At 45.9% G+C, this 17,708-nt stretch overlaps 1 protein-coding gene across 3 annotated transcripts; it reads left to right on the top strand.

Moving 5' to 3' along the window:
- The first annotated feature begins 5,275 nt into the window (after positions 1–5,275).
- On the top strand, positions 5,276–16,934 carry zhx3b (zinc fingers and homeoboxes 3b). 3 transcript variants are annotated; one of them, XM_048982668.1, is made up of 3 exons: positions 5,276–5,530; positions 12,303–15,727; positions 16,254–16,934. In XM_048982668.1, the coding sequence occupies exons 2-3, from the start codon at positions 12,484–12,486 to the stop codon at positions 16,280–16,282; spliced, it is 3,273 nt and encodes a 1,090-aa protein (XP_048838625.1). In that variant the 5' UTR covers positions 5,276–5,530; positions 12,303–12,483; the 3' UTR covers positions 16,283–16,934. The 3 variants fall into 3 exon arrangements, with proteins under 3 accessions (XP_048838625.1, XP_048838626.1, XP_048838623.1); XM_048982669.1 differs by lacking the exon at positions 5,276–5,530 and adding an exon at positions 5,541–5,798 and having other exon boundaries at positions 16,301–16,934; XM_048982666.1 differs by lacking the exon at positions 5,276–5,530 and adding an exon at positions 5,541–5,798.
- The last annotated feature ends 774 nt before the right edge of the window (positions 16,935–17,708 follow it).

Raw genomic sequence — 17,708 nt, 5'->3', positions numbered from 1 at the left:
AGGATGTTTGAATATCTGATAAGATGGCTTCCATCGGAGCTGTTCCCAAGCATGCCGCAATGGGGCAGACCCTGGACAAGAAGCAGGACATGCTGTGGATGATGGGGTATCCCTCCAGACAAGCAGACTGAAGATGAATGGGTCAATGAATGAAGTTCATTCTATTTATGTCAACTTATAAAGAAGGTCATCAGCAGCTCTTCTATTTTCTATAGAATCTTGGGCCATAGCTTCATAATTTGCATGAGTTTAGCCAGCTACGTGTTTATAGTTCCTATAGGATTCACAGCAAAGTGCAGAAGCCTCAGACCTCAGCTTTGTATAAACATTGAAAAGGGCATTTGCTGATAAACTTACCATCACAACATGTGGTATCATTTTTAAACTGAATGCCTTGATTGACAGGAGACACCAGGAAAATATGGGGCTGGCGTTCATGATGAGAAGAAAAGAATGACAAGTGCTGTGAATGTCACCAGGAAAAGTGGTGGGGAAATGATGATGAATAATGATAAAATTATACTTCTGTCATACATAAAAAACAGAAACTGAATTTTGGTCATCAGGTTCTCCTTTGACAGAAAGAACTTACTGGTGACAGGCAAACTGACATCAGAACAAACCAGCACTAGATCCACAAAATTTTACAATATTGCATACAAAGAAAATTCAGTACTGCTTAGTTCTCTCCTATTACACTGGTAGCATGAAGAAAATCAGTTGATTAAATGGGTTTTTTTTTTTTACTATTTTTGATGGAAATTGAGACATCAGGAATAAAACAAAATGCACCCCCCCCTCCTCACCTATGTGCTGAAAGAAGTACAAAAGAGCAGTATGATGGCATGGGATCTGACAGAACAGATGCAAATCTCACTTTTCTGTCTCTCCACGGACAATTTAGAGACACAGAAGAGTCGAACTCAGTGTTTCTCAACTTAGTCCATGGAGCAAAAATGTGGAGTGTCTGGCAGGGAGGAGAAATGTGGACCCTTCCCTGAGAACCGGGTTGAGAAACACTGGTTTAACTGCATGTCTTTGAACAGTGTAAGGAAACTGGAATGTCAAAAAGGAATCACACAAAACACTGGGAGAACATGCAAGCCCCACATGCACTAAGCACTGGTGGGCTTCAATCTCCCAAACCTGGAGATGTGCATCAATGTTACTGGGTGAGCCACACTGGTGCCCTCAAAAGCTGTAAATCAAGTGTTTTTACTTTCATGTCAACATCTTCTCGGGGGACCCTAGGCCGACATGGGTAGGGGGCCCCCTAAGTGGGCCATTGGATATATTTTTGGAGCTGAAAGAGAAACAAGGAAGAAGTATTAGCAAAGGAACATCAATAATATGCTAATCAGAGTTCAGGATGCCAGCGGTAAAACTTACCAATCAGAATGGGAGTGGGAATGCTGTCGGTAAAACATGCTGATGGGGGTATTGTGCCGGAGGATCTGTTGGCCAAATGTAAGAAGTGTATCCGTTCCCTCTTTCGCTGAGGTTAATCTTGAATTTTTGCACACGTTCGTTTAATTGCGTTCTGTCCACATCTGTTCTCATGTTGTCTAGCACCCTAGTGAGACAGTATCAGACAAGGGAGATGTAATGTTAGTCTTCTATCTTTGTGCTGTTTTCTTCTTGTTACTTTGTGCCAGTTCGCTTGGCAGTAAACAACCAGTAAAGAAAGCCGGGTAGCGCAAAGTCTCAGAGTGGAATAGTCCATTACCGCTGTTACAGGGTCAACTTTGTCTATCATGAGAACTGTCGCTAAAAATGCAAATAACGTACAAGTTGCTACTATTTAAAATGATCATATCATGTTATATCCTTATTTGCAACATCTGGAAATTCTGTCTTCATGGGCGTCCTAGTTTTCGTTGACTCTTTAGGGAATATTGCCTTAATTTTCTTTTAAATGCCAATCGCATGGAAACATATATTACATTTTGCTGGTTTCTTGGTTATTGATCATAGATTTTAAAAAAGGGGTGGTGCGGTGGTTAGCACTGTCACCGCACACCTCTGGGACCTGGGTTCAACTCTCCACCAGGGTTCCGTGTGTGGAGTTTGCATGTTCTCCCCGTGTTGTCGTGGGTTCCCCCCACAGTCCAAAAACATGAAAAGGATAACTGGAGTTACCAAACCGCTCGCAGGTGTTCTTGTGCGAGTGAATGGTGTGCGAGTGAATGGTGTGCGAGTGTGCCCTGCAATGGGTTCTTCCCTGCCTTGTGCCCGTAGCCTCCAGCATTGGTTCTGGACCACCCGGAACAGGACAAGCGGCTTCAGAAAATGGATGGATGGGTTTTACAATTTTTTTATTCCTTAATAATAAGAATTTTTGAATAATAACTTATTCCCCAAAATCGTCATGAAACGATTTCACCCTGACGTAGTCCTGGGTAAATTTAATCTGTATTCGTCAGTATAGCTAGAGAGAAAAACTCTCATTCACATTGTTTTTGGTGTAAATGAAAGAACAGAAACTCCAGATACTTGTGTACTGCTGTATTTCCAATCTCCAGCTCTATATACGGCTATTTGATTAGAGGCTTCAGCTCACCAAGTTTCCATTACAAGATCCGAGTACCGTGACTGCTTTTCGTACATGCCCTCGGCTGTAAACCGCGAAAGCGCCGGTGCTCTGACATCCATACGAATCGCCGGATTAACAAAATGAATTTCGCACAGCGGTGCAGGGATCCCATTTCGTCTAAATGTTTGCAATGCTGTTGCTGACTATATGGGTGTTTATCTGGGGTAACAATTATTGGGTTTACCCTAATTTCTTAGATTATTATATGATCTATTTTACCTTAACTGTATTATTACTACTACATAAACACCTTTTAATACCTTTCACGAGATTAGGCCAATCATCCTTTTTGTGTTTCTAAATTAAACGATTTTGCTAATCTGAACCAGAAAAACACTTGTCACCGACGTTCCAGAAACTACTGAAGTTACATCGCTTATCAAATTAGTTTTAATATTCAATGACACAGCTGTAAACCAGAATATTACATGCGGAGTTGTTCATCTGCAGCCATCTCTGGAGCCGAGAAGTTCATCTCCATAAACACTAACCGTCTCCTCCAAATGAACGCTTTACGCCATACTCATGCTGTCACAATTAAGTTCGGCAAAATCTTTTCTTTTAATAGTACTAAATTCCTGACTTCCTAAAGTGAATACCCCGCTTTGCTTATAAAACAGTTCTGCGACGCCGTTTGCATGCAAGATAAGTGCAGTGATTCAGCGAACTGGCGCTCAGACACACGCCCCCCTACTCTAAGAGCTCCCGCACTTTCCCTCAAAGGCCCGATTCATTCCTTCCAAAGCGCTACCTCTCCCACTTTCGACGCATGCGTCCTACACTGTTACGTCGTCCTCCCAGCCAATGACATTACGCGACGCTCGCTCGCTGAACCAATAGGAAGTGCTCAACTAGAACGACAATAAGGGTTTTTAATAACCCGCTTTCAATTCTGCATATGTACAATTTGCGTTCGTGCATGGTTGCGAAGGCCGTAACTCTACTTTAAATACGATTAACTATAGCTAAGAATGGAAGCATGATTCCTCGTCTATCAGTTTTGTTTGCATTTTCAACTTCACGGTCTAACTGTACTACCCGTAATGTTTAATATAGCGGTAGTAGACATAATCCTTTACAATAGAAAGGAACCACTGCAACTGGGTCTAGTGTAAAAGTGATTCTAGCTTTATTTAGTGCTATCTGAAGCCTTAATGTAAATTTGCTTTGAATCTTATGATAGTAATGGACAGTAAGTTCACTAAATCACTAGTAAGACATTGGCCAACACCAATGTTATCTATATCTACGTGAGCTGGGTATGCTGTACATGGAATTGATAAGAATTAATGTCTTGACTATAGTAACACTTTGTAATGGACACTGCTGTAACTATCCAATTGTATGAGTATCCTGAAGGTATTAAAACTGTCTTGTTAAACAGCCAAATAGTCATTGTTGCATTACTCATGTTTGACAGTTTTGACTGTAACAGGCATATTTATATATTAACGTACGTGAATGTGTTAATCAAGCAGCAGGAAAGCAGTCAAACGAGTAAACTGCCTCGCAAAAGAAAAGGCCACCCAGCAGCCCTAAGCCAGTGCTGGCAGAGAGTAGGTAGGATAGCTAAAGAACGCAATTTCTCCCACAGGATGAAAAAAGTGTCACGCTTCTTCTCGCTAAACAAAGCTCACTTAAGCCTATTTTACAATTTGACGCTGATTACATATATTACGTACTAATTAAAAGCCTTACAAGAATCTAGTCTAGTATCAGCTAGCATCTTCATTCAAACACTAATTTCTGCAACGCAAAATTCAAATATTACCACCAGTATTCATGATGTCATATAGGGCTAATGGTCCTATTCATTTGATCACATTGTTAAGCCATTTTGTGTATTTTCTTCATGCAATGTTTTTTTGCATATAATCTGAATCTGATAAAACATTTTCCGTAAAATCGTGGAACCTTTTCTGAATTTTGTGGGAATTCTCATACAGGACGTTGATACTGTAATTTGGAGTGACCGACGCCGCATAATAGCTGATTCGTGGGCAGTGTATACTACGACAATTAGAACAATTTAGAGACGCCGAGATTAAAATTCCGACCGTATGGCTTTCATACATCCATATATGCATATTAATCCCCCTATATTAATTTAAAAAGTGGGATTAATGGAACACTATTAATAATAAGGGAAACAGCTTGTCTTGTAATTTTTAGTCTTTTAGTGACCGGTTCTGACGATGCATTTTTTTGTATACTTTTGTATTATTTTGAGACTAGTACTGTAATTTTGTATTATTTTGTATTATAACAGAGGTGTCATTCTTTGTTTGCAATGTTTAATTTCCTGAATGCGCACCCTGTATGCAACAAGTTTTTGTAAAGACAAAATCAATATATAAGTATTTTTACTAGGCAGGCACTAGCAAGACATGTTCATTCAAGATTTTGGCTGTAAAGTTTTATACAGGTCATTTAATATGGTAGCAACCCTTTTATCATCTTATATTAAACGTACGTGGATTTCACTGGCTTGGAATAATATATTATTAAAATACCAGTGATATTAAACGCATTTCTCACTTTATTAACATAAATATCAAACCATATGTTTAATAACACAGCATATTTCAACACCAGAAAAATTGTGAATTATTATAATTTCGTGCTAATCTCAGCTCCATGTCCAAATAGTGTTATTTGGAAGTATTACACCAGACATAGTACATGGTGCTTATTAGCATATCAGAGCGGTGACTTCGGCGTAACTTTTGCACAACGCATCACATGCGAAAGCGTCAGTTTCGCGGCAGCTCATCGGTTAAACATCAAGTGCCTGATTTCTTTTGATTAAGTGTTTTTTCTGCCCCCCACAAACAAACTTTCCACCCGACCGAGCCGGTACAGCGAGCAGCAGCAGCTCACGCCGATCCAAGGGTTTTGCTGATGGGTGACGCTCCGGATCACGTGTTCCTACACTGGGTACGTACGTAGTATTTTCTTTTGCCTCCTCTTTCTGGCCAGATCGATTCGTAATAAACAAGACATAAGAGGCCATTACACCTTGTTGTAGTGACCATTGTCGGGTTTTTCTCTCGGTACCCGAAAGACTTCACGAGAGAGGGTCCACCCCCTCGTTGCAATTGGCACCAAGTATATCCCAAATATTATGTTATTTATTTATATAGCTGTACGACTAGCTATTTATTGTTTATCGTACCCATTTACCCTTTGCCGAATCAACTGCAAGGTAAGTTCAGTTTCGGTATTTCGTTTCTCCCGTGGCGCCGCTATTTAATTTCACCTCTGTAAAGTTACGTTAACGTTACCTTTTGCTTTGCGGTGCAGGGCAGTTTAGCTTGCTAGCTACGTGAAGTCGCCTGTTTAAAATGGCGACAGTGGACGAGGGAGGGGGGGCGCGTATTGAGTATATTTTATTTTCCGGGGGGTGTCTTCCCCGTCCCCCTTTTTTCGGGCACTGTCAGCGCGAGGCTGTAGCTCGCGCCAGCGTTAACTCCGCGAGCTAATGGAAACTTGAGCGGAAGGGCAGCACGCGCCAGTTTTGTTCGCTACGTTTTTTGAGTATTTTTTTTTCTTTTCATTTTTTTTTCGGCTGACCATGTACCCGCACACGTACACGACAGGCTGCACATCGGCTCCGTGTGCGCCACCCTGCACCCCAACACACAACCCTCATCGGTTTGCCTCCACGTCTCGTCCGATGCCGGTGCATCCGTGGATGAGGACAGGGATGAGAATGGGGAGGGCGGTGAACTGTTGATTTCTGCACAGAAGTTGGCGTTATGACGGGGGTGGACTTTTTTTATTTTCATAGCTCGAGACTGCAAGTCACGCTTGTCTAGAAGCCAGTCGAATAGCTTACCTGCATCCAGGGGCGTAGGATCGGGGGAGGGGGCTGAGGGTACATATGCCCTCCAGTATTTACTTTGGCTTTACTCATCCCTTCAACAAATAGACCTCTTAATTTCAATTGTTAAGTGTCCCCCCCAATATCAAACTCTACCTTAGGCTATTGCCGAACCCTATATCCATTGTCTAGGGATGAATCATATCATTTTTTGCCTTTTTCTCCACTTTGGATATGCAGATTTTCCGTATTGCTCCACAAGAGATGCCTGTTGCTTTGTAGGCATTTTCAGTGTTGCAGTTCTGTATTTCATTGATGCTTGATATAGCCTGGGTGTTCTGAGGCACTACTGGAAATAATATCATTTTTGACATGTATATAAATATGTGGGAATCCGGGTATGAGTAATACTGCCTTAGTGTCTGTTGGTTAGTGACCTTTGACTTCTCCACCACTCTCTATACCGAATGTCAACATTGGCATGCTATTAGTCCATACTTAAAAATCGAAACCCTACCATATCCTTTTAGGTCACTGCTAAGCAAACCCATTTAAAGCACCGTTTATCCATATACCTGTAATCTGTGAAGTCGTCTCTTGAAATATCTTTCTGATAGCCCAAAGGCTTATATAGCTTTTGCAAAGTAACAGATATCAAAATTATAATGAAGGAATAAATCAACTTTGCTGCCGAAAGGGTTTCCTGGCGTTATTTGTTCGATACTTCATGCACAGTACTACTGCTTTGGTTACTGCCTGGCCGAATAAATATGAAATAATCCAGGCTAGCTAGACAAAGGAAGGCCAGAGAGGTCACTTAAGGTTGTCTTGGTTTTCTTTACTGTTGAAAATAGATGAGTTTGTCTCTCTTATAAACTGACAATGAAAGTAGGAGTTGGGGGGGGGGGGGACTTCATGTTTCCAGGAGTGCTGTTTATACTGTGCTTTGAGTGTCATGGAACTTATTGGAAACTGTATTCTGCAGAACTCCGACTTAAAGTTATTGTAGATGTTTTGATTATTAGTCGGTTTTTCCATTAAATGTCACCCAGATCGAGTACCTTAGTTTGTATTCCAGTTGTTATTATAGAATTACTTCTGTTAAAATAATTTAATAATGTAATGTGTAAGGCAAATTTTTTTTTTTCCCCAGTTTGTATGCATACTGCTTTGTCTGGGACGTTTTAGGATAAGTGTTCAAGGTTCGTTACAATTTGTAACTCAAAAAAAGATTTGAAAAACTGGAATTTTTTGGGCTTAGACATAATGAAAAAGAGCCCCTCTGTCCTGGGCTGCCAGGATACTGTTTGGGGGCCGGTCGCGCAGCGCCTTGCTGGTCGAGAGCCTGTGATGTCGGCCATTTTAGGTTGAGCGGCATGGCGCGTGGCATCCAGTCGCTGTTTAGCCATTGGGGTCTGCCAGCGAAGCATTTTCCATGGAATCTTCACGTTGGCTAAATGCGATTCCTGCTCCTGGTGCAGACTGACACCAGCAAAATGAGATTTTACCCGAATTAAAGATTAAATAAATAGACTCGCTGTTACGCAAATAGACGTATCTTTGCGCGATAAGTATCTCTGCTTCTGTCGCTGTTTTGAAAGCGAGTGCCGAACGTAAGGTCAGTCAGAGTGCAGAAACGGCACGCTGTGCTCTTGTCGTTTCCGAGGCATGGCGAGTGGACTGTGGACCGTAAATCCGGGTTTTGAGTCGAAGGGAACGCCAGCCAAAGGCTGCGGGTGGCATGCGGAGACTCCCTGCTCCGCTATCAGCAGCACCTAAGAGACCGGAATACCACCCGAGGCACGGAAATAGGACAGGGGCCTGGACTGGAGTGTTGCCTCACAAAGTGGGAGGGGGGCAAGAACTCAGTGTGGTGGCAACAGTCTGCATGTGTGAGAAATAGACTGTAGGGTGGAGGGGTGGTGGCGGTGGTGATGGCGGGGGTGGGGGTTGCCATGGGGACAGTAACACATCAGTAACGCTGCCGACCTGTTTCCCTGTGGACTGGGCCGAACTTGGAGAGGAGAGACGGTGGGGGGATGGGGGGAGGGTCGCTAACACCGAACGAAGGTAAACCATTTTGGAAGGAAAGCCACGATCAGATCAGGCGAACACATGCATGCATAAGGCCTGCATAGGTTTTGCTGTCGGTACGCATGGAATTTTCTCCATGACTACAAAGGCGACGGTGAACCCTAAATATGGCAGTGAGTGGTATTGTCGTGAAATTATACGAAAATGGCATACGTCCCACTGTGCGCCTGAACCATATATAGCACCAGTGTTTGATTTCACCTGGCCGAAAATAGACAGCGTGCACGCGAATATCTTCCCAGTTTTATATTGGAGTTTGAAAACATCTGAATGAACACGGGCTCTGCGATGTTTGTGGCGGGCTCTGCCATTGTGTCCTAACGGTCGGATTCGGAGATGCCCTCGTCTGGGGCTGTTGACGCAGTTTACAAGCTTCTGCTTGGTTCAGGTTTCCAGACAGCCGTTCGGTTCAGAGAGGAAAATTCCAGAAGCTTTGGACTTTGCTGAGGAGGAGGAGGAGGAGGAGGAGGAGGAGGGGAGTGGAGCAGAGGGAGGGAGGGAGGGAGTGTGGTGGTGGTAGCGGTGGGTGGGGGTGGGGGGGAAGTGATGTGGTAGAAAATTCCTTGTCGAAGCTTTGGACCGCCTTCTCTACAGCTATTCACACCCCCTGCTCATGTTCGCTTCCACCCCTCCCCCCTGCAACTCAGCCCTCCCACTCGGCTCCCATAAACGTCCATATTGCTCGGGCCTGGACCCTCCCCTCGAGCCTTTGTCATATGACCCTTGCGCCTTGCCAGGGTTGTGCCCTCTGATGCGGAACCGAACAGCTTCGCTGGGGCAGTAAGGCCGACTCCAGGGGCAGTTCTTGCCTCTGTAGGACACCGTGTTCCCTTCCTGTTCCGCCGTCACTCTGTGGTTCCACCGTCTGTGCCCTCGCCCGTACTACACCTTATGTTTTCCATACCCCCCACCTTTAAGCCATTCTGAGCTGTACCGAGTCATACCACCATATTACCATTAGCAAATCAAATGTTACAGAGCACAATATCCTGTGAACATTTTGTCCCTGTTCCATACCTGGAAGCGCTGGGGCCACAGACCGCCCTCATTCAGACCCTTCTCACATGGCGATTTCCATACGTTAAACATTGCGTCGTGTTGTAGTCAAGGAAGGGGTTTTTTATTTGCCCAACATGTTCATGGGGTTTACGTTTCAGAGCAGCAGTTCCCAATAAAATAAAAAAGAATACTTAGAGAACCTCAGTCAGTGCCATTATTTCGGAATTTAAATGTTAAGCTAACTATGTACAGCTCTGTATTTGAAGTTAAAGTCTGTTGTTTATGGGCTAGCTAGCCGAATTTCAATGTAGCTGACATAAGATTTTTTTCACTTAGTAAATTGAATATGATCCTAACTAGGCACTGCTTTTATTGAGTATGTACAGTAAAAAAAAATAATTAAAAATGAAATTAATTAAAAATTAGAATAACAGAACAGCACTGGCCAGTGTAGCCTAGACCCATCGTGGGTCTTGCTTTATCGTACTTGTCGGAGAATAATGTTAGTGGTGGGCGGTGAGCTGAAGCTGTGTTCTGGTCAGGGATGCAGGAGGCCTACCTCAGCTTTATGTCGCTCAGGATAACGAAAGGCCTGCAGTGGTGCAGAAGGAGCAGGCCAGGCCCTGAATTGAAATACCGCTCATAATGTCCAGGAAGATGCCTACTTCTGTTTACGCTCACCCCAGTTCTGCCGAAGGGGGCGCTGTGCCTAGGCAGCCTGGACGTTTCAAATCAGTGACTCTTTTCTTTCGTCCTCGAGGGGGAATGTTTTCCCGCCTGCTGAACGAGAGCTTAAACCTTCCTGCTAATAACAGCCTGTCAGTCAGCCCATTAATAAAGCAACTTTGATCTCGGTTTGACAGGAAAAGACTTCATTGAGTGCCGTTACATTCTCCTAACACTGTTATGTATGGCGGCCTCCGACGAGGCTGCACACCTTGTTCATTTGCACAAAGGGGTCTCCCTTAACCCCTTCCTGCACGCCAGATCCAGCTCAGGTTTATTGCACCCCCCTTCCTGCCTGAGCTGCAGATGTCCCAGTAGCACTGAACTACTTTGATACCCCCCCCCCCCAAAAGTCACAGTTATATGTACCAGACATTGATCCATTCTGTGCACTTGTGAACTGGAATTTTCACTTTAAATATCTCAAGGTGTAGATGGACAATTTGACAAGCTGCATGTAGTTTTTATAAATATGTATGTGAACAAGCTGCATTTGAAAACTAGCGTTTTTCTGTTTGCCGTAGTGAAAGGTGTGTGTGTGTGTGTGTATATAAAAAAGAACTTATTATGATGATTTTTTTTTAATGGGGGAAAAGCTAAATTTGCCCATGAATTTGTCAGAAACATGAATACTGCTGAAACTGTTTAAACATCCTATATATTATTCCTTATATATTGAATGATTGTTATCGACTTTCGTGATGAATCTCGGAAGTGTCACTGTGCTTTATTTCCTTTTGATTTGGTTGTTTTGGTTGATGAAAATGCACGATGCGGATAATCAAAAGATCAGAGAAGATCAGATTTGGAGCGGAATGAGGCCTCCTCTTGCACAGGCACTGCAGAGCTTGTGGGTCTGGGTTTCCTCTGGCATCTCCGTCCTTCGTAGGGTTAATGGCGCATCGGCGTAAGTGTGCCGCGACCTTTCTGCAAGCAGAACAAATTAACGTGCTGGCGAACTGGGATTAGAGAGTAAGATGGAGGTGACCCAGATCTTTGGCAGGAAGGGCTGCTCATGGAGCGATAAACATCACTGTCGACCGGCCATGTTCGGTGAGCGGCGCCGGCTTCTTGCTAATGCCGTGCTAACATGCGGAAGCTCGTCGCCTCTGTCCCTAGTCTTTCTCTCCCGGTAGATTCTTTTTTTTTTTCTTTTACTGGAGGTTAACACCACAGCTGAGTTTTATTTGGATAATGGTTCAATTATGTTTTTTTTTAAAAAAAAAAAAAAAAAACGAAAGTCATCAGTGGGTGATAAGAATCCCATTGAATCCATGAAGTGTTTGCTGACTGAATAAATGTCATCTTTGGAGATTCAGTTGAAAAGGTCAATTAAGGTTATTCCAGTAGGATGCTGTTTTGTCCTCTGAACCACTGAGATTGAAAGTGCTTTCCGGTTGCAATAACTTGATAATGTTCTCTTCTCTATTAATTTTAAGAAGCGGAGCATTCATTTATATAGCTGAGAGTTACGTGTATGGCGGTGAAAAGGAGTCGGTAAACGTCATGCATCCATTCATCTTACAAACCAGTCATTCTGGTCAGAGTCAGCTGTGGAGAAGCTAAGCTTTGGACAGAGATTATCTGAAAAAGCCATATGACATTTTCAATAACAAATGTTCTAATACAGATATAGGAGGTTCCTAAAATGAAGAGACTTGCTTACTCGTTAATGTGCCAGGATTGCCAGCTTGTGGTCTAGGTTCGGGTGGTTGTTGTTCACTGTCGATGTGGTAAATAAGGTGGAGCAGAGCAGACGACTTAAGCAGGCGGTGGAAGGCAGTGGGCAGACCGAGCTGGAAAATGTGAGTGTTCTCTCACATTCTGCACTGTCAGTAAAATGTCATTGGCATGAAGTAAACCGCTAAATGACTGCGCCGGCGAGAGCTCAGCGCCTCAGCTAAATGCCTTAATCCCCCATTTCTGCATTGGTTTTTGTTAAATGTACAAGGGCACGATCCAGATTTATGGTCAAGGAAGATTTGCTTAATGTGTGTCCAGTAGTCCTTTCGTTTCATTTGCCAAAAAATTGCCACATGATGTTTTCATCTGCGATTTTCCTTGTAGGTTGGCTTCTCGGTGCTGAAAACAGGTCTGAATAGGGGAAGAAACCTTGGAGGTTACGGAAAGGTCATGCAGGAACACTACAGTCTCCTAATGGCTGGTCCTTGACTGGAAACACCAGCTCTACAATTAAAACCAACACCCCACCACTTCATACTCAAATACTCCTCTGTTTTTGAAAGCCATGGCTAGCAAGAGGAAATCCACTATCCCATGTATGATCCCGGTGAAGACCATGCACACACAGGATGACAGGGAACAGGAGGAGGGCCTGCCAGACTGTGCGTCTTCTCGTCCTGTTATCTTCCATGCTGGAGAGGACTCCTGTGGACAAGGCTCTCAGGAGCCCAGTGAAGCCGCCAGCTCTGACAAGGGCAATACACAACGAGAAGGAGGCACATACACTTGTCGACCATGCGGTTTTGAATCCCATGACCTAAACCTCTTTCTGGACCATGTTTATAACGTCCATGCTGACTTCCGGGCTGAGCCCAGCTTCTACTGTTTGGACTGTGGAGTCTCAGCGGCAAAGTTCGAGGGACTGGCCCTGCATAACGCCCATGCCCACCCCAGTACAGTCAACACCACGCTGCAGGTGAAGAAAAGAGACCGGCGGATAACTGTGGAGCAGAGTCTGGTGGTGAACGAGGGATCCAAAGAGTCTGAGATCTCCATCACCAAGACGCCTATCATGAAGATGTTAAAGGGCAAGTCTGAGCCCAAGAGGATCGTGGTGTCTCACGGCGTGGATGAGTTAGATACTATCAACAGTAAGGAAGCAGAGAAGATTGAGCTGCCAGCAGTAACACACGTCCCCACCATAGTTCACAATGGAGCCGCAACCAAGCCTGCTCTTCCAACAGCCTTGCAGGTTGTGAATGGCTCCGGAACTCTGCCTGTGCTCAAGACCGCCATCACCCAGGTGGTGTCAGTGGTGCAGAACCGGACTCTTCATCAGCAGTCAGCCACTATGACGGCCTCTTCATCCGCCTCGTCCTCCTCTTCCTCATCCACTACAAGCTCTAGGAACCTGCCCAAGGTGATGATTCCCCTGAGCAGCATCCCCACTTATGATGCCGCCATGGACAACAGCAGTTTCTTAAAGACGTCCTTCAGTAAATTCCCGTACCCAACCAAAGCTGAGCTCTGCTACCTGACCGTGGTCACCAAGTATCCCGAGGAGCAGATCAAGATCTGGTTCACCGCACAGCGACTGAAGCAGGGAATCAGCTGGTCACCCGAGGAAATCGAGGACGCCCGCCGGAAGATGTTCAACACTATTATCCAGACGGCTCCTCCCGTCCCTCAACAGCCACAGCCACGCCAAACCCACCACGGCCCTGCTCAGCATACCATCACTGTCCTGCCGGCTTCATTGGGCCACAACAGCATTCCCCACATCCTGCAGGGCAGCCTGGTTGGTCAGGGTGGCGTGATCGTCACACAGCCTTTGGTCGCCAATGGCCTCCAAGTCAGCAGTGCCCCCGTGGCCCTGGCAGTCACCCCCAAGCCTCAAATGGCTGCCAAGCCGTTGATGCAAGCCAGGCCCACAGCTGCACTGGTTGCAGACAAGGGGGTCAGCATGGTGGTGGGCACCGTTGAAAGCAGCAGCAGTGGCGGCAGCAGTGTCATCATCAGTACTAATAGCAGTATTAGCAGCAACAGCAGCAGCAGCAGTAGTAATAGTAGTAGTAATAGTATTAGTACTACGAGCAGCAGTACAACCAGCAGCAGCATGACTACCCCCAGTGGAAGCAGCAGCAGCAGCACCAGCAGCTCAACAACAAGCACTAGCAGTAGCACCAGCAGCACTACCTGCAGCACCAGCATCACCCCCAGCAGCACTATAAGTCACACCAGTGTTATTAACGTTAGCAGTGGCAGCAGCAGCAATAGCAACCATGGCAACAAAGGTGGTGAAGCCAACAGCAGCAGCAGCAGCAGTAACGGCACCACCAGCACTGGTAACGGCGGCGGCGATGCTAACAAAGGCTCCACCGATGACGTCGTTGGCGTCAGCGGCGACGAGAAAACGGCGGACGCGTTGCCGCCCGTCCTCAACATGACCCACAGCTCACGTACGCTCCCCAGTAGCTTTCTGGACCCCAGCTTCTACAAGAACAAGAAGTCGCAGGAGCAGCTGAGCGCCCTGAAGCAGAGCTTCGTTCGCTGCCAGTTCCCCAATCAAGAGGAGGTGGAGCGGCTCACCAAAATCACAGGCCTAACGGTGCGGGAGGTACGCAAGTGGTTCAGTGACCGGCGCTACCATTATCGCAACTTGAAGGGCGCACGCTCCAGCACAGGAGGCCTCTTCAGCGGGAATTCCCTCCTCGACTTTGCCGACAGTCCCGCCTCTGCAGAAATCTCCAAATCCAGCCAGTCCTCACAGAGCACAGTGCAGCAGCATCACCACCAGACATCTCCACCCGCTCCATCTCGCCGAGTCTCTCGGCAGCAGACGCCAGATTTCACTGCCATCCGTTACAAGGAACGGGACCCTCAACAGATACGGGCCCTCGAGGCCAGCTTCTTGCAGAACCCCACGCCCCCTGTTGAGGAAGTCGACAGGCTGCGTGCCGAGACCAAGATGACCCGGCGTGAGATCGACGGCTGGTTCTCTGAGCGTCGGAAGAAGGCAGCAGCTGAGAAGAAAAAGGAAGAGTTTGAGAAGGCAGAGAAAGAGGAAGAAGATGATAATCTCATGGAAGAGGACACTATAGTAAAAGATGGCAAAGATGGGCCTTCACAGGGAACATCAACACAGCAGCAAAACAAGGAGGACAAGCAGAAGGAAGACACTCCTGGGTCTGAACCCAAAGTGAACCCCATCAAGATAAATCTGAAAATGCTCAAGGTTACTGAATCCAACGGCAAACCTGAAGCTGAGGCCAGCCCACCCACACAGGCTGAAAGTCCAAAAGTGCCGCATCTATCTCCGTCTACCCGTGGTAAAAAAACCCCGGACCAGCTGCATTTGCTGAAACAAGTGTTTGCCCGAACCCAGTGGCCCAGCAGCCCTCAATATGAGGAGCTGATCGCCAGGACGGGGCTGCCAAGGCCAGAGGTGGTGCGCTGGTTCGGGGATAGCCGGTACGTGTACAAGAATGGACAGCTCAAGTGGCTTGAAAGCTACCAGCAAATGGCTGAAGAGGAGGACTACAAGAGGGGCGATACTGAGGTGCTGAAGGAGCACCTGAATACCCACGGAAAGTTGGAGGAGGAGCACGTCAAGGGGCTGGTAGAAGCCAGTCGGCTTGATGAAGACCTTGTCCGCCGGTGGTTTGCCACGCGCTCCGGCTTGCTCCCAGATGACAAGGCAGAAGAGATGACTGACGTGGAACAGGCGACTGAGCAGAACCAGGAACCACACGGCGAGGGCGTGACGAGTCCACAGATCACAGAAGCCCAGTCTACGAGTACCAAGGAAGGTGAGACTTGAGTGTGCTCAAAAATGTTCACGACATTTTTAAGTGGTAGAAGTGAGACTAAATTTATCATATACTGAGGTCCCATCTTCCTGAACACTCAGTCTTGCTAACACCAATCTGAGTACTTGATGCCACCATAAAAGCAGGAAAGACATCATGAAAGGGGACTGCGGAAACCAAATGTGGATGTATATCAGGCGGCTTCACTTTATATTCATTTCTGTTATACTGCTGTTATAAGTGAATCAGAGGGATTGTTGTGTCTTAAGACTTGTGTGTAGGAATCTGTGCTCTCACATGCACAAATATGCTGAAGGGTAAAGCGGGGAGGAGCCGTCGCAGGAAATCGACGTTTAGAGCGGATAGCATGTCCAGACAGGGAAGCTTTCCGTGACACATTTAGCTCGGTAAATATCTCAAAGTGGGTCAGAGCCATCACATGGCAAAGCAGCCCGGCCCAGTGCACCCTGTCCCAAAGACCAAAAGGACTGGAAGATTAAATGTATTCCTCTTGTTGTTTCCCAAGCTGTGCCCTGTAATGGAGACTTACCATGAAGTGTCTGTGTGCTCCAGGAACAGACTGACAGAGACGGACTGCGGCCGGTGAAGAAGAGAATTCCTGGGGTTTACAGATGGCCATTAAAAATTTTTTATTTTTTTTTCCATTTTGGGAGTGTTGTTGGCGAGAGCCTTTGTGACTGTGGTAGGATTGCTGGGAGGCCAGTCTCCCGCACAGACATCCCCTTTCTCAAAAAGCACACAGATAGGCCACTGGCTTGGCCTCAGCTGGGAAGGGTATGGGGGTTGGGGTCCCTCAAGGGTGCTTGGGGGGGAGAGATGGAGGGGTTAGGACTTCAGCCGACAAATGGAGGAAAGGTGCTAAGACGAGTAGATAGACCAGGTCAGTCCCAGCTCGAGGATCAAACTGGACCGTGGATCAAGAGACTTTTTCCGGAAGACTGTAGGGTACAGTAGGAACTGGAGCCGGCGTCGTCAAGTAACTTGGTGTCTAGAAGCAGCTTATTGCATTTCGTACATTTTAGCAGTCCGTAATTTAGCACAACAGTTTTCCATTATCCTGGATTTTTCAGAATCTCTTCAGTATGACGACTGTGTAAGATGTCAGTTTTACTGGATTTCAAGCGTACCTAGGCCTATTGTATCATTTTTACAGATTTATTTCCAGAATAAACAGTATAACTACTGAGACATGGTTGTTTTTTTTTGCTGAAAAATATTAACATGGAAATTCTATGTATCTTAGCCCTACAAATGAAAGGTTGACAGCCATGCAATTGAATAAGTATTTTATTTTGATTTAAAATCAAATTATTTCACCCCCCCCCCTCCCCCACAGCTTAGGCACATTACAGAGAGACTTTGTAAATGGACCGTCAGTAAGAAAAGACGAACAAAAACATTTAAATCGAGAACAGGATGTCACGGTTAAGTATACAAGGCACAATTAAGCAGACAAATGAGCGACAGGAGCCCCAGTCGTCCACGTGTGGCCGCCTTCCGTGATCGAGGCGGGAAATACGTGCGGCCCGACTGGACTCACGGAGGCCTGACGTCTGGAGACGAGGCGATGGCCACAGCTGGAGGGCAGGCCTCTACGTGTGGCCACTCGGCGTCAGGCGTGTCACCATACACAAAAGCACTGGAGTAATGGAGGCTCACTGGATTTGTACCACTGCTGTGAGGATCAGGGCTGCTTTTTTAAAAATCTTTTAGGCGAGTGGCAACGCAAGAAAGCAAGATTCAGAATTTTAGTCTTCAGTCCCCGGCTACCCAGTACTGAATCCTCATGCTGTATGGCTTTTGTTGGAATACTCCCGTTTAAAAAGTGGTCGAAGTTCCCATATAACACTGTGGGGAAAAGTGCAGAGAAATGCCTTCAAACCTACTGCGCACGTCAGGTCAGGTTCTCCTGCATTATATTCATGTATAATATCGCTGTGGAGCTGCTTTGCCGTCTTAT

Source organism: Brienomyrus brachyistius, chromosome 18 (genome assembly GCF_023856365.1).
Source record: "Brienomyrus brachyistius isolate T26 chromosome 18, BBRACH_0.4, whole genome shotgun sequence".
NCBI lineage: Eukaryota > Metazoa > Chordata > Actinopteri > Osteoglossiformes > Mormyridae > Brienomyrus > Brienomyrus brachyistius.
Note: the sequence above shows the minus strand (reverse complement) of the source record. Positions and strands in the feature narration are given on the sequence as shown.

Excerpts from the sequence above, each read along its gene's own strand:
- zhx3b (XM_048982668.1), top strand. The coding sequence starts at position 12,484 with ATGGCTAGCAAGAGGAAATCCACTATCCCATGTATGATCCCGGTGAAG. Across the intron at positions 15,728-16,253 it reads GTCTACGAGTACCAAGGAAG|CTGTGCCCTGTAATGGAGAC; the intron begins GTGAGACTTGAG and ends TTGTTTCCCAAG.